Raw genomic sequence first — 16,659 nt, forward strand, 5'->3', positions numbered from 1 at the left:
CAATTACTGTCCCCTTTTTAAACAATTATTTCTCCAATTTTTCCCCCTCCTCTCCCAAAAGCAGTACATTACAGACAGCCTTATGGTACCTTGTCCAAGTGATCATTTTATCATATGTCAACGTAGAACAGTGAGTGTCAGCAGGCTATTAGAATGCTAGCCGGAGCGGGGGGGGAATCCTAACTGAGCTCCATCTTGTTCCGACCAGCTGTCCACACATGCACACTTTCCAGCACAAGTCCCAGTATGGGGAACAGGAGCAGGTACCCTGTTATTTTTCTTCTCTTCTCTAACCCAGGACACTAGAAATTAGTAGCCCTCTGAAACAGTCTAAATGTTATAAGAGCAAGTTATTAGTTCTTTAAATTACAATTTTGACTAATTTCAAGAAGGAATCTAATTTAAGGCTCAGGCAACAGCTATAAACTGTGAGTCATCTATACTCTCGGCTTACAATACTATCGTGCCATCACTGCTGAAAAATTCAATAAAACAAAGTCTTGTGCATTGCCTACCTGTCTTTACGTTGTTGATAACAGCTAACAAACTGAGGTAGCTCTGTGCGAAGGTTATAGGTAAGGGGCAGCCATTTTGGGCCATCCGCTCCTCCAGCTCGCCTTGCCACGGCAGCTAAACAATCCTTCACCGTCACCAGGTTCTCGCAAGGAAACTGATTAACCATGACGTGGGGCCTCTGCTCGCTCAGAGTCCTACAAATGTTTAACACAAATGTACAAAAAAGATTAAAGGGGAGTTCTCAAACAAGCAGCAAGTCTACTTCATATAGAAGCATTCCATTTCTAAGGTTGGTGTCAGAGTATGGACAACGTCCAGACAGCAAAAGTCATGAGATCACTGAAGAAAAAACAAAGGTTTGTAGTTTACGATAAATTGTTATTGCAAGGCTCGAGTTATAGCCATATATTTATATGCATGCACTACGTATCTTTTCCCCTGCCCCACCCGCCAATCTCCTCCAGTACCTCCCCTTCCTTTACTCATTGACTCCATTACTGGAGAACAGTTCCCCTGGCAGCGGTGCCTTCTGGTACCTCACCCAAGTGACTATTATTCATGTGCGAGTCTTAATGGTAAGTTTTGGCAGGCTAACTGAAGGGGACATCACACCCAAAACCAATGCTGTTTTCTCTTATATCCATAGTAGCATATTCCCAGCCGGGATTGGTGTACAGCAATCAGGAACCCTGGCTGACTTTTCCATTTTGGGGGGGGGGGGGGGGAGGGGTAGGGGGAAAAGAGAGAGAGAGAGAGAGAGAGAGAGAGGGGGAGGGAGGGAGAGAGAGAAGATTCCAATCAGCTCCACCCCCCCCCCGCCCAACAATCCATGGACAGAAAATTACAGGTTTTCAGAATGTCAGGCACAGAAGCGCAAAACCCTGGTCGTTATTTTTGTCCACAGCCATGAATCTGTTTGCTGAAGGAAGATGGCACAATCTGAGCATGTGCAGAGTACAACATTTCTCAGGCTGCATCAGTGGGATACAGTCAGTCCAACATCAGTGGGATACAGTCAGCCCAACATCAGTGGGATACAGTCAGCCCAACATCAGTGGGATACAGTCAGCCCAACATCAGTGGGGTACAGTCAGCCCAACATCAGTGGGGTACAGTCAGCCCAACATCAGTGGGATACAGTCAGCCCAACATCAGTGGGGTACAGTCAGCCCAACATCAGTGGGATACAGTCAGCCCAACATCAGCCTTCACCTGGAAATATCGCTTTCGTTATTTTTCCAGAATTATTTAAAAAGCCAGAAGGTGAATTAAAAAAGGTTTGTTTGTTCAGATAAAGGCAATATTGAATGTTTTGAAAAACACAGGCTGCCATTTTACTTACCTTGGCGAGTCTGTGGTGGGCGATGTCGGTGGCGGGTCCCGACCGCGCAGCTGGCTCCATCCCGCTGTGTAACATGTCTTTCTGTTGATGGGGCTTGTTAAGCCCGACCAGCGCGTTACCCAACCCAATTAGAGGAAGCGGGTCTGGTGACGTCATTTCACAACAAGTCATCAGCCAGTTTCCTTAAAGGGACCACAGCCACATTTGTCTTGGCAGTTGTGCGGTCAGTGTTCTACAGCATTGAGGTGCTGCAAACACTGACAATCACCACACAAAGGCACAGGGCGTAACCCAGGCTCTCCCATGACTCGTCCATATACTTATGGAGGGAGTCACAGCACGCAGGGAGGTCCTCTTCCTTTCCCATGGGTGGAAGAGACCTCCCCAGGAGGTCAACACAGCCTGGTTGCACATTGCAGAGGAGGACACAAGCAGGGATGTGGTCAAGAGGACCTGGGTGCAGTGCCGCAAACGTTTCAATGATCTCACACCCTCACCCTAGTATAATTATACCAACTAACAACACATAAGGGTAGGCACTTGGGTGTTTTGTGCAATGTTCATGTACTGTTTCTGTTAATGTGGTGTGAAACATTGAAACCTTTATTTTCAACACTTTGCGTTCTTCGACAGATTTGTGTGCATTGATTTTGGAGTTGCAGTGAAAGGTGAGACATAACGGTACCTCCCGCAATGGTCATGAGTGTGAAAGGAATGGCTTGGACATGGTAAGGATGCTTTATGTTGTTGGTGTGGGGTGCTGCCAACCTGGCAGCCAGGGTGTACAGCGTCAAGTGAAGTAAATCTGGCCATGATGAGGTCATCCCTGGCAGCAATGTGCTTGGGTGCTGATGCCCTCTATCCTGTGCAGTATTAGTTGATTGCGGAGAAGGTTGGTGGTGTTAGAGTCATCTATATATATAAAGCGGCTCTTCTGTCTGTCTGTCCGCCTGGTCTCTATACGTTTGGAAGTTACAGAGCGTACCGACGCGCGCGTCGCCTCAAAAGAAAGCTTGCGATTCCGGACCGGTCATAGGCGTATTTACGTTTCGGCCAGACAAAAATCCCGCCCGCGGTATCCCAAAAACGTTCAGCGTTCCGCTCATTAGCATCTCATTAGCGACCGTGTGACGTCGAGGTCTTCCTACAGTTGAGTGTCGAGTGACTCGACGATTGACCAATCCTACGCTTCGGTGACCTGACCGGTCGACCAATCGGTGCGTGTGTGGGCGGGCCTTATCCTTCTGAACCGAGGTGAGTGGCCGCCATCTTGATTTTCCACGATTTTTTTCCCCCACACTTTCTGTGTGTTAGGGAACTAAGGTAAATATTTCAATTATGTGTTAGGCAATTAATTAACAATTTATTTGAGTTTTATATTGTGTTTAGCAACCCCCCCCCCTCCTCCTCACCCTCGCGCAGGGGGGACTCGGGGCCTGAAGCTGAAAAAATGTCTCTCTCTCTCCTTCTCCTTCTCCTCTTCCCTCTCTCTCCTTCTCCTCTTCCCTCTCTGTCTCTCTCTACTTCCCCCTCTCAGGTGTCGCGGACGGAGCGCGGGCGCGCCGCCCGAAGTTTCCCGCTCGCTAACGGCCTTGCCGGCTCCCGCGGGCCGCCCGCACTCACCGCGCATGCGCTGCCCGCCCGCCCGCAGCGGCCGTCCATCAGCCACGCGATACGCGGGGGACCTCAGCAACGGCACCGGACCTCAGGCGCTAGGCAGGGGGAGGGGCCGGAGAGAGGGACAGAGGGGAGTGGGGGAGCGGGGGAGGGGAGGGGAGGGGGGGGGGGAGGGAGACAGGGGAGGGAGGGATAGGACAGGGAGAGGACATGACAGGGAGAGGGGGGGGACACACAGGGGCAGGGAGACCAAACGCCCCAAAATTGCCCTCGCGCCCCAAAATTGCCCTCGCAACGCGGGGCTCCCCAGCTAGTAGAGGTATACAGCACAGAAAGAGGCCCTTCGGCCCATCGCGTCCGCGCCAGCCATCAGGCCCTGCCTAATCTAATCCCATTTTCCAGCATTTGCTCCGTAGCCTTGTATGCTATGGCATTTCAAGTGCTCATCCAAATGCTTCTTGAATGTTGTGAGGGTTCCTGCCTCTACCACCCTTTCAGGCAGTGAGTTCCAGATTCCAACCACCCTCTGGGTGAAAAAGTTCTTCCTCAAATCCCCTCTAAACCTCCTGCCCCTTACCTTGAATCTATGCCCCCTTGTTATTGACCCCTCTACTAAGGGAAAAAGTTCCTTTCTATCTACCCTGTCTATGCCCCTCATAATTTTGTACACCTCAATCAGGTTCCTCCCTCAGCCTTCTCTGCTCCAAGGAAAACAACCCCAGCCTGTCCAGTCTTTCTTCACAGCTGAAGCACTCCAGCCCAGGTAACATCCTGGTGAATCTCCTCTGCACCCTCTCCAAAGCAATCACATCCTTCCTATAGTGTGGCGACCAGAACTGCACACAGTATTCCAGCTGTGGCCTAACCAGCGTTTTGTACAGCTCCATCATAACCTCCCTGCTCTTATATTCTATGCCTCGGCTAATGAAGGCAAGTATCCCATATGCCTTTTTAACCACCTTATCCACCTGTTCTGCTGCCTTCAGGGATCTATGTCCATGCACACCAAGGTCCCTCTGATCCTCTGTCTTTCCTAGGGTCTTACCATTCATTGTGTATTCCCTTGCCTTGTTAGTCCCTCCAAAATGCATCACCTCACACTTTTCAGGGTTAAATTCCATTTGCCACTGTTCCGCCCATCTGACCAACCCATCTATATCGTCCTGCAGACTGAGGCTACCCTCCTCGCTATTTACCACCCCACCAATTTTCGTGCCATCTGCGAACTTACTGATCATACCTTTTACATTTACATCCAAATCATTAATGTAGACCACAAACAGCAAGGGACCCAGCACCAATCCCTGCAGTACCCCACTGGACACAGGCTTCCAGTCACAAAAACAACCTTCGACCATCACCCTCTGCCTTCTGCCACTAAGCCAGTTTTGGATCCAATGTGCCAAGGCACCCTGGATCCCATGGGCTCTTACCTTCTTGACCAGTCTCCTATGCGGGACTTTATCAAAAGCCTTACTGAAATCCATGTATACCACATCCACTGCACTACCCTCATCCACACACCTAGTCACCCCCTCGAAAAATTCAATCAAATTAGTCAGACATGATCTTCCATTGACAAAGCCATGCTGACTATCTCTGATTAATCCTTGCCTCTCCAAGTGGAGACTAATTCTGTCCCTCAGAATAGTTTCCAATAATTTCCCTACCACTGAGGTTAGGCTCACTGGCCTGTAATTCCCTGGTTTATCCCTACTACCCTTCTTGAATAATGGTACTAAGTTAGCTGTTCTCCAGTCCTCTGGCACATCCCCTGTGGCCAGAGAGGTTCTGAAAATTTGTGTTAGAGCCCTGCAATTTCCTCCTTTGCCTCACACAGCAGCCTGGGATACATCTCATCCGGGCCTGGAGATTTATCCACTTTTAAGCCTGCTAAAACCGCCAGTACCTCCTCCCTCTCGATGCTAATATGTTCAAGTATATCACACTCCCCCTGCCCGATTTCTATGTCTACATCGTCCTTCTCCATAGTGAACACAGATGCAAAAAATTCATTTAAAACCCCACCTACATCTTCTGGCTCCACACACAGATTGCCACTTTGGTCCCTAATGGGCCCTACTCTTTCCCTAGTTATCCTCTTGCCCTTAATATACTTATAAAACACCTTAGGATTTTCCTTTATTTTGCTCGCCAGTGTTATTTCATGGCCCCTCCTTGCTCTCCTAATTTATTTTTTAAGTATCCCCCTCTAGGGCTTCCTCTGTCTTTAGTCCTTTGTATCTGCCAAAAGCCCTCCTTTTTTTCCTAATCCATTCTCATATATCCCTTGACATCCAAGGTTCCCTGGGCTTGTTGGTCCCACCATTGACCTTTACGGTCTCAATTTCCTTTCTGAAAGACTCCCATTGCTCCGATCTGGATGTTCCTACAAGTAGCTGATCCCAGTCCACTTTGGCCAGATCCTGCCTTATCATATTAAAATCGGCCTTCCCCCAATTTAGAACCTTTATTTCCGGTACATCTCTGTCCTTTTCCATGACTACCTTAAATCTCACCGAATTATGGTCACTGTCACCAAAGTGCTCACCTACTAACACTTCTACCACTTGCCCGGCCACATTCCCTAGAATTAGGTCCAGTACCGCCCCCTCTCTTGTAGGACTTTCTACATGCTGGCTCAAAAAGCTCTCCTGGATGCACTTTAAGAATTCTGCACCCTCTAAGCCTTTCTCACTCTGACTATCCCAGTTAATATTGGGGAAGTTGAAATCCCCCACTATTATTAGCACAGTTCTCTGAGATTTGCCTAAATATCTGTTCCTCTCTCTCTCCCTGACTGTTTGGGGGCCTATAGTACACTCCCAGCAAAGTACTTGCCCCCTTTTTGTTTTTAAGTTCAACCCATATGGCCTCATTAGAGGAACCTGTTAATATATCATCCCTCCTTACAGCAGTAATTGACTCCTTAATTAATATTGCGACACCCCCTCCTCTTTTACCCCCCACCCCCCTCTGTCTCGCCTGAAGATTTTATACCCCGGAATATTGAGCTGCCAGTCTTGCCCCTCCCTCAACCATGTCTCTGTGATAGCAACAATATCATACTCTCATATGTTCATCAACACCTTCAGTTCATCCACCTTATTCGCAAGACTCCTTGCATTAAAATAAATGCCATCCAGCCTTGCCCTATCCCTTGTGCCGTTACATATTTGCTCTGCCTTCCAAGCGGATTTGTTTTTTCCTCTATATTTGGCTGTACATCACCCCCTATTATAGCTCCACTCTGTATCCCATCCCTCTGCCAAGTTAGTTTAAACCCCCCCCCCCAAAAGTGCTAGCAAACCTCCCCGCAAGGATATTTGTCCCGTTCTGGTTCAGGTGCAACCAGTCCGACTTGTACAAGTCCCACCTTCCCCAGAAGCAGACCCAGTGATCCAGGAAACTAAAGCCCTCCCTCCTGCACCAACCCTTTAGACACGCATTCATCTGCTCTATCCTCCTATTCCTATACTCACTAGCACATGGCACCAGGAGTGTTGTTGGTGCTGGGCTTCTTAGGACTAGGGTGAGAGAGTATAAAGGGCACCCATGTTGATGGAATAGATGGTAGGTAAAATAGAGATGACAGAAGCATTCTGTCAATAGTGAGAGAGTTCTTCCAATGAAGTGAGAGTGGAAAGCCTGCAGAATCTATGCTGGAAATGGAGCGAGAAATAGCTTCTGCCTGAGGAAAGTGAGTATCAGTCAGGTGGGAGCTTTTACTGTACATTTGAAGCTGTCAAGTAATCAGCTGGAGCAATGGCCACTGAACTCACACCTCAGCTCATCAGCCGTGGTCTGCGCACAGCGGGGATGCCATGGTCATGAAGTTAAAGACAAAAGATAAGTGAAAAAAGGCTGTTAAGCATCTGGCAACTAGATGCTAATCATTTTAATTTGAACCCCCGCCGCTGCCTGTCGGGACTGCTCAGCGCTGACAGACCCAACATTGGGAAAGGCGCGTGGCGGTAAGTTGACAGCGGGGCCCCGCTGTCAAAAAAAAAACCACTTTCCCACCCAATCCGCCATCGATGGCATCCGCTGACCCCCGGAAAATTCTGGCCAGAGTATCTTTGTATTTCAGTATTTCAAGTGAGTGTTTTTGAAAAAGATTTGAATACATACTGGATGGTGAAGTGAGAATTTTTTGCTAGCTGTAGTTTTAAACAAAAACGACTTCGTCTTTTTTCAGAAAACTGAAAAAATAGAAAAAGATACTGTTCTATTTTTGTATTTACAACTCTGAAACAAATCATGGCTCACATCTATGATGCATTAAAAGGCTTGCTTACATCTGCTGGGTCACATTTACATCCTACAACACGATCCCCATCACACTTTGTTCATAACACCTGTTGATATAAAGGAGTGTATCCCCCGACTCAGTGTGAGCCAGGCTATGGGAGATCTGCTCATAACATTTAGTTAGGCAGCTGCAGTGAGTGGAACTATTTGCTGTTAGGTGGGAAAACCCAAAATCATGCGAGACAATAAAAAAAAATTCTGTACGCAATGTAAACCATGTCCACTTTGTACACCATTTTACCAGGGTAGCCCAGACTACTCTATCCTGTCAGCTGAAGGTTGAAGCACTGTAACATAGCAGCAATGGGGATCCTTTAAAAAATAAATTGGAACATGGAGGGGAGAAGGGAAGAGAAGGGGCAGCAACCCTCCCTTATAGCCCCTTTAGCAGTGAAAAAGAACAAAGAAATAGGAGCAGGAGTAGGCCATTTGGCCCTTCAAGCCTGCTCCGCCATTCAATAAGATCATGGCTGATCTTCTACCTCAACTCCACTTTCCTGCAATATCCCCATATCCCTTGATTCCCTTAATATTCAAAAATCTATCGATCCCTGTCTTGAATATATTCAATGACTGAGCCTCCACAGCCCTCTGGGGTAGAGAATGCCAAAGATTCACCACCCACTGAGTGAAGAAATTTCTCCTCATCTCAGTCCTAAATGGCTGACCCCTTATTCTGAGACTGTGACGCCTGGTTCTAGGCTTCCCAGCCAGGGGAAACATCCTCCCTGCATCTACTCTGTCAAGCCCTGTAAGGATTTTGTATGTTTCAATGAGATCACCTCTCATTCTTCTAAACTCGAGAGAATATAGGACTAGTCTACTAAATCTCTCCTCATAGGACAATTCCCCATCCCAGGAACCAGTCTGGTGAACCTTCATTGCACTCCCTCTATGACAAGTATATCCTTGCTTAGGTAAGGAGACCAAAACTGTACACAATACTCCAGGTATGGTCTCACCAGGGCCCTGTATAATTACAGTAAGACGTCTTTACTCTTAAACTCAAATCCTCTTGTAATAAAGGCCAACATACCATGTGCTTTCCTAATTGCTTGCTGTACCTGCATTTCAACTTTCAGTGATTCGTGTACAAGGACACCCAGGTCCCTCTGAACACCAACATTTCCCAATCTCTCGCCATTTAACAAATACTCTGCTTTTCTATTTTTCCTACCAAAGTGGATAACTTCACATTTCTTCACATTATATTCCATTTGCCATGTTCCTGCCCACTCACTTAGCCTGACTATATCCCCTTGACGCCTCTTTGCATCCTCCTCACAACTTACATTCCCACCCAGCTTTGTATCATCAGCAAACTTGGATATATTACATTTGGTCCTCTCATCCAAATCATTGATGTAGATTGTGAATAGCTGAGGCCCAAGCACTGATCCTTGCGGTACCCCACTAGTTACAGCCTGCCAACCCGAAAATGACCCGTTTATTCCTACTCTGTTTTCTGTCCGTTAACCAATCCTCAATTCATGCTAGTATATTACCCCCAATCCCATGAGTCATAATTTTGTTTAATAACCTCTTGTGTGGCACCTTATCGAATGCCTTCTGAAAATTCAAATACACCACATCCACTGGTTCCCCCTTATCTATTCTGCTAGTTACAACTTCAAAAAATTCTAACAGATTTGTCAAACACAATTTTCCTTTCATAATCCGTGTTGACTCTGCCCAATCCTATTATTATTTTCGAAGTGCCTCGTTACCACATCCTTAATAATAGATTCTAGCATTTTCCCTACTACTGTCAGGCTAACTGGTCTGTAGTTCCCTGTTTTCTCTCTCCCTCCTTTCTTAAATAGTGGGATTACATTTGCTATCTTCCAATCTGCGAGAACTGTTCCAGAATCTATGGATTTTGCAAAATGACAACCAATGCAACCACTATCTCTATAGCCACTTCTTTCAAAACCCTAGGATGTAGGTCATCAGGTCCAGGGGATTTATCGGCTTTCAGTCCCATTAATTTCTCCAGTACTTTTTTTTACTAATACTAAATACCAATACAAATATTCTTGCCAGTACACGTGCTGTCAATTGGCATTATCACAGCAGTACACAATTGAGTGGGAAAAAAATAATCAGATTTCCTGATATGGTACAAACATCAAAATTAACATTACATCAATCTGCTAACAACTTGTATGACATTTGAGTTATTATTCAAGAACATTAGATGAAATTCTTCTCTCCGATGAATATAAGCCTCGAAGTGTTGGGCCAGCTTGAATCATTTCTATCAGGCCTAGTCTGCATCTGCAGCTATAGCCATTACAGTACCTATTAATTTGGCCAGAATTAGGATTTTTCCTCAATGTGCATTCTCCACACACTGCTTGAGTGGGTTGGAACATGGGGAGGTTCCGGAGGGGCGGTGGGAAGAGAAGAGAAAGAAAACACACAAGGGACAAACTCCCCTTTTAACAAAGTTCCTATGGGCCTTTCTCTGGTGCCAGAGTTGCACATGGTATTCATGTCAACAACAAAAAGACAGTTTCCACCTGAAACTTACAACCACATGTGCAATGTGAATGGAATAACATGCTACTGGACTAACCATTACCCTTTCAGCATGGCATGATGGAGATTACATAGGTTGTTCAAAACATTCTCCTGTCCACTTCAAAAGGCAGAAAACACCACACTTTCAACACTAGATAAAACAATCAAACGTACTGACAAGCACGTTATTTACATTGAAGCAGACAGTAAGAAATATGGAATGCAATACTTGACTTGCTGCACAAACTGTTTAAAAACAATAAAGTCTGAATTTTTAAATTTTATTTTATAAAGTCCACTCCAACAGTTTTTGAATGGAGTCGCTACTGAAATGTTACAGGACAGTCGATCTCACAGAGCTTCTTTCACTGTCTCAATGCAAAAACCTACTCAAAACAGGAAACTGGCAATGTTGGGAAAATCCATACCTTATACGATTCTTTCAGCCAAAGGGTTTGTGTGAGAGATAACCAAATGCCCTTGTGATTATGGTTGGGTCAAAGTTAGGTCACAAACAACAACAACAACTTGTATTTATATAGCGCCTTTAATGTAGTAAAACGTCCCAAGGCATTGCACAGGAGTATTTTAAGACAAAAACTTTTGACACAGCCACAAGGATAAATTAGGGCAGGTCAAAGAGGTAGGTTTTAAGGAGCGTCTTAAAGGAGGAAAGAGAGTAGAGAGGTGTAATCAACAAGCTTGGGTACAAGTACAGTATAGAATGCTGAAGCCACTGTACTTCTGTTCTCCAGACTGAGGTACTTGTACATTTTCTGTATTTTGCTGTGCTTGTTGTTGTGAGCTTGATTATCTGGTGTCCGAAAGCATTAAACACCTATCATTATAGTCAACAAACTCTTCAAAATGTTCAGCAGCCACTTCACAAGTCACAGACAAGAATCTTCGGAGAGTTTCACTGACACAACCCAAAGTTGGTTAGGGCCTCCTGAAAAGTGCAGGCCTCCATCACTGTGGACCAACCACCACCGAGGAAATATGACACAACATGCAAAAGAAAGTCTGGCCATATGCCCTGCTCCACATACCAAAGGCCAACTCTGCAATAGCGTTTTCAGTCCTTCAAAAGGTCAGTAAGGTTTCTGTACAAGATGCTGATCCAGTCTAACCAGACAGACTTGTGTGGTGTAGACAAACTTTTGCACAGGACTCAGTTCATGCACAAATAGCCTGTCACCAGGTTTATTGGGCATGGTTCTGCCATTAACAAGCTGTGTTCAATAGGCGCCAACCTCTGCTGCACAAAGCCCTCATGCAGTCTACTTCAACACAACAACAGCCAACTATCAATGCACTGGACTCAGCAGCTCGATGCATTATGTCAATGCTAACACCATTGTCTAACATGGTTATGATGGTCAGGATACCCCATGGAACTCAAACAGCAACCTTCTCTTTCATAGTAAGGGGCTGGCAATTCAGTGGTCAAGTCGGGCAGCTGTTGGAAAACCAGTCTTTTGGGGTGGTGTCCTCCCAGTCTACACATCACAACAAGAGGGGCACGGCCAACACTTATTTCAGGGCACTAACCAGAGCTCAAAGTAACCATCCAATCTGGGAACCTACCGCCCCCATCAAAGCCAGGGACCAGGAGTTTCTTAACTAGGACAACTTTTGCTAACTTCCACCAACAGAAAATTACATTTATATAGTACAGGAAACTTTTTGGTATCCGGCACCGACGTGTTGCCGGTTGATCAAAAATTCCGGATGACGGAGAGGGTTATCTACCGAGGCTATTTTTAACAAAGAATGTTGTGTTAAATGGATGGTGGAAGATGCTTGATTAAGTACAGTACTGCCAGCTGAGGGTAATGCAATGCAATGAAATGACTACCAGCAGCGTGGGAGACACACAGTACCCCTGTAAAATGGCGGATCAGAAGAGACTACCGGCAGCGCGAGAGAATCGGACTCCTGTTACAGGGGTATTGAGGTGTTCCGACTTCCGACAGCGCCAAGAAGCCGAGTAGTGGCTGTTCTGGACTTATGGACATTTTACATGCAGATAGCACCCTCTGGTGGTGGTTATGTGTTAGCAGTGTTTGTGTGTAGTAGAGGTCATTTGACCTTTCTTCCTGTGTGACCCAGGAAGTAGAATCCCAGGAAGTAGAATTCCAGGAAGAACCTGACTTGAGTAATGGAGAATTCCATGAGGGATTTTCAATCCAATGTAATCTGATCTCATATGTTAGGCCAGGCGCAATATCTGTGAGTATCTTTGTCTATTAGCATGATAGCAACTTTGTCAGTGTAGTATTTTGATAACACTATGTTTATAAAAGGTTAATATTTGATAGTTACAGAAGTCAGTCCAAATGTTTGTTAGTTATACAATTAGTCTATTCTACTGTTGTAAATATGTTTATATCTTATGTAATATCGAATGTATAGTACTCAGTTTATGTACAAAACATACTTTGTCTTTGTTTACAGTTTCACAAATTTGTTCAAGTAAAGCTTCAAAACAGCAAAACAGCTTCACAAGGAATTATTTGAATGAGTGTTTAACTTGCTGGATAACTAGATAGGAGCACGTCTAGCGAGGCCAGTACAGTGGCAGTTTGGAGAACTACCCCCACTGACTAACTCGACCACCGTGGGAGACTCGGACTCAGCAACATTGCCGATTATTGAGGTGTTGTTTTCGGAGTGAGAATTTTGCCAGTTAATAAAGAATTCCGGATATTTATGTGCCGTTTAAACGAGAGTTTCCTGTACCTTTAACATAGAAATAATGTCACAGAGGTGTAATGAAAAAATGAATATCGAGCCAAAGAAGTAACCATTAGTGGATGATCCATTCAGAAGTGATCCTGAGGATTTAGATTTCACCCAGAGATAAACCTCTTCATGTCACAGGATAATTGCCCACTCGTCCTTATCTGTTACAGCACCAGGGAGGGCTCAGACTGCTTAGAAACTAGATGGCCTGTATTTAATTTGGATGCACAAATTTCTCTCTATATTTTCATTTCCCCTGAGCCCCAGGGTCCTTGAAAAGAGCTGACAGAAGGGACAAAGCTGATTCTTTGACCCTTAATTGGTTTCATATATTACGATTCTGACATTGAAAACTATCTGTGTTATCAGGCTAAATATCCACCCAGAACCAACCACTTTCTAGGTGACAGTTTGGTTGTTAGATGGATAAAACAGGGCTTCTTGCAAACCATTAACATATCAAGGCTACAACTTTAAATCCATGTCTGTGCAATGATATTCTTGGAATGTAGACCTTCCTCCTCCCCTCCCCGCATCCCCACCCAAACCCCCACCTTCTCCTGGGGATTGCCTTTGATTCTGCATCACCTTAAATCGTTAGTCAATCTACACGTGGCAGCAATATAAGTCTTCTGTTTACAGACACAACAACAGTGACTACATGTCAAAAAAGTGATCCAACTGATATGAAGTACTTCCAGACTCTCGGAGGAATTAAGGCACGAAATAAACGGAAGTTCTTTCTTCTTTTCATGACCAATTTTCCTTGTGAAGTACAGCCAAACTACCAGAGTTAATTACAAATTGAGACAAATTTCATTCTATCCAGACTCATGCCTTCCCATTCTGAACCCTTGGTCTTGTGAACACAAAGTTCTCACCTGGAAAATCATACTGCTAGTAACTTTGGTTTTGGCTAAAAAGGCAAGCAAGATTCAGGCTTTGGTGACAAATCAACCCTATATCATCTGACATTCAGATTGTGTGATCCTACAGATCCATTTGAAATTGTTACCAAAGGTAATATTATCATTTTATTTAAGTTAGGAAGCAGTCATCTATAACTTTCAAGTCAAGGGCACTCCACAGATGCTCACTGCACTGTAACAAGCTATGTAGATAGGATTATGTCTCTCGGGAAAGTTTTGTTTGGGTCTTATTGCCCCAGGATATTGGGTAGGTCAGTGGCCAGATTGCACCTGATCTGTTGGTTAGTCAGATGTTATCCTTTATTTTGCAACCTTAAAGGCAAAGATTCACTTAGGTTGCATCTTGGGCCTCGTCCAAGCATATGTATATTAATGGCATTTGTCAAATGGGAACTTTGAGCAATCTGCTTAACTTTACCAAATACTACGATTCAGAACTTGCCAGGGTTGCGAGTTAATCAATGTTGGAATCATTTTCTACCTGTAAGAGCATCCCACTTCCGAGTTCAACACTAGATCGACAATCTTCAGCAGTATGTGGAGCGTGCATACTGAAGACGGAAAGAAAGATTACCTACCTCCAGTAAAATCTTCATTTTTCTTCTCGGGGAGCATATTCCTCACCATGCACCTTCCCAACCTTTCCCTCCTTGCATTGTCTTCTATTTTTCTTATTTGTTGAATAACAAACTGAAGCCGCAGGGTAGAGCTTACAATTTACAGAATAAGAAAGCAAGAGGAGGTCACCTGGTAACTCCTCTGATGTCACAGTGCCATGACATCACAAAACCTCAAAGGTGCTCTTAATTCCCCACCCCGCCCCCCCCAGGAACAGGACATGATATGAGGTCACTCCAGCAGTGTGTGGAGGAATGCCCCCTTCCAAGAAAGGTGAAGATTCTTATCAGAGGTACGTAAGCTCTTTTTCCTTTGTCTTTCTGTGAAATGTCATGAAAGAATAGATGATGTGAAAGGAGACTTTCATCCCATCAACCAGGGTTGGATTCAAACCTTGGGCCAAGGGTTGGCATGACAGATACGAGACAATCCATTGCACCACAGTCTTCTTTGTCAGTCCATTCTGCGGAAAGCTGAACTAGTTTCAGCACACATTTTTATGCAATTAAAACCAAATTTTGATGACATTAATTTCCCCTGGAGAATGAGTTGAAAATTCCCCTCCCCGTTAATGAAACACTGACCTGTAGTCTTTGAAATGATGGTACAAGTAAAGAATATCTGCCTCCTTTTCATCTTCCGTAAACACAAAGCGTGGGGAATTCAGGTTTTCCAACACTTGTTTAAATTCTGTATATACCCTGAACAAAAAAAGTGGAAGGAATGTTAAAACACAAGAACCAAATGGTTCAGAGCCACTGAATCAGAACCATTGAGAGCTGAAACAATGAGATAATCTAAACGCCTTCCATGCTTACATGCGAGAGGGCCACTGAATTTAAAATTAAAATAAAGAGACATACGGGACTATGCAACTTCAGAGACCCAAATACACCTGGTCTACATCAGGCCTGGTTTACTATGTGTAAACCATCAATCCCACAACCCCATCCTTAGAAACATAGGAACAGGGGTTGACCCCTCGAGCCTGTTCCACCATTCAATTAGATCAGTGCTGATCTGCATCTTAACTCCATCTACCCACCTTGCTTCCATAACCCTCAATACTCTTGCCTATCAAAAATCTATCAACCTCAGTTTTGACACTTTCAATTGACCCCCAGCCTCAACAGATTTTTGGGGGAGAGAGTTCCAGATTTCCACCACCCATTGTGTGAAGAAGTGCTTCCTGACATCACCCCTGAACGGCCCTGCTCTAATTTTAAGGTTATTCCTCCTTGTACTGGGCTCCCCCACCAGAGGAAATAGTTTCTCTCCATCTACCCCATCAAATCCTGTAATCATCTTGAACACCTCGATTAGATCACCCTTGAGCTTCCATACTCGAGGGAATACAAGGCTACTCTGTGCAGCCTGTCTCGTAATTTAATCCTTTTAGCCCCAGTATCATTCTGGTGCATCTGCCCTGCACCCCCTCCCAGGCCAATATATCCTTCCCAAGGTGCGGTGCTCAGAGCTGACCGCAGTGCTCCAGATGCAGTCTAACCAGAGCTTTATAGAACTGTAGCAGAATTTCCACCCCTTTCTATTCCAAACCCCTCGAGATGAAGGCCAACATTCCATTAGCCTTTTTAATTATTTTTTTATCCATAATTTTTGGTGATTTCTGTACTTGGATCCCTAAATCTCCCTGCTCCTTCACAGTTCCTAGCTTCTCACCATTTAGAAAATACTCTGATCTATCTTTCTTAGGTCAAAAGTGGATTACCTCGCACTTCCCCACATTGAGCTCCATCTGCTACAGTTCTGCCTGCTCACTTAATCTATCAATGACCCTTTGCAACTTTCTGGTCCCATCTACTCTACTTTACTGTATCACCTAACTTAGTGTCATCAGCACACTTGAATATACAGCTCTTTATTCCTTCATCTAAGTCATTGATAAATACAGTGAAAAGCTAAGGCCCAGTACAAATCCCTGGCTCACATCCCGCAAGTTCCAATTATTATTGGATAAAAACTAAGGAAATGTAACAATCCCTTTCAGGCACTCTTACTTCCATGTACACTGCACCTTACTCGTACCTCCTCTTGATG

General features: G+C 44.9%; 1 protein-coding gene across 1 annotated transcript in view; it reads right to left on the bottom strand.

Moving 5' to 3' along the window:
* The window catches only part of ttll12 (tubulin tyrosine ligase-like family, member 12), a 76,640-nt gene that overhangs the window by 36,455 nt on the left and 23,526 nt on the right, over positions 1 to 16,659 (bottom strand). The window contains exons 7-8 of the mRNA XM_086008800.1: positions 15,186 to 15,302; positions 516 to 710 (exon numbers count right to left, since the gene is read on the bottom strand). Coding sequence (XP_085864926.1) covers positions 516 to 710; positions 15,186 to 15,302 — 312 coding nt within the window. The remainder of the gene's footprint in view (positions 1 to 515; positions 711 to 15,185; positions 15,303 to 16,659) is intronic.

Source organism: Somniosus microcephalus, chromosome 16, assembly GCF_052327205.1.
Source record: "Somniosus microcephalus isolate GS21.2 chromosome 16, FLI_Smic_1.0, whole genome shotgun sequence".
NCBI classification, from domain to species: domain Eukaryota; kingdom Metazoa; phylum Chordata; class Chondrichthyes; order Squaliformes; family Somniosidae; genus Somniosus; species Somniosus microcephalus.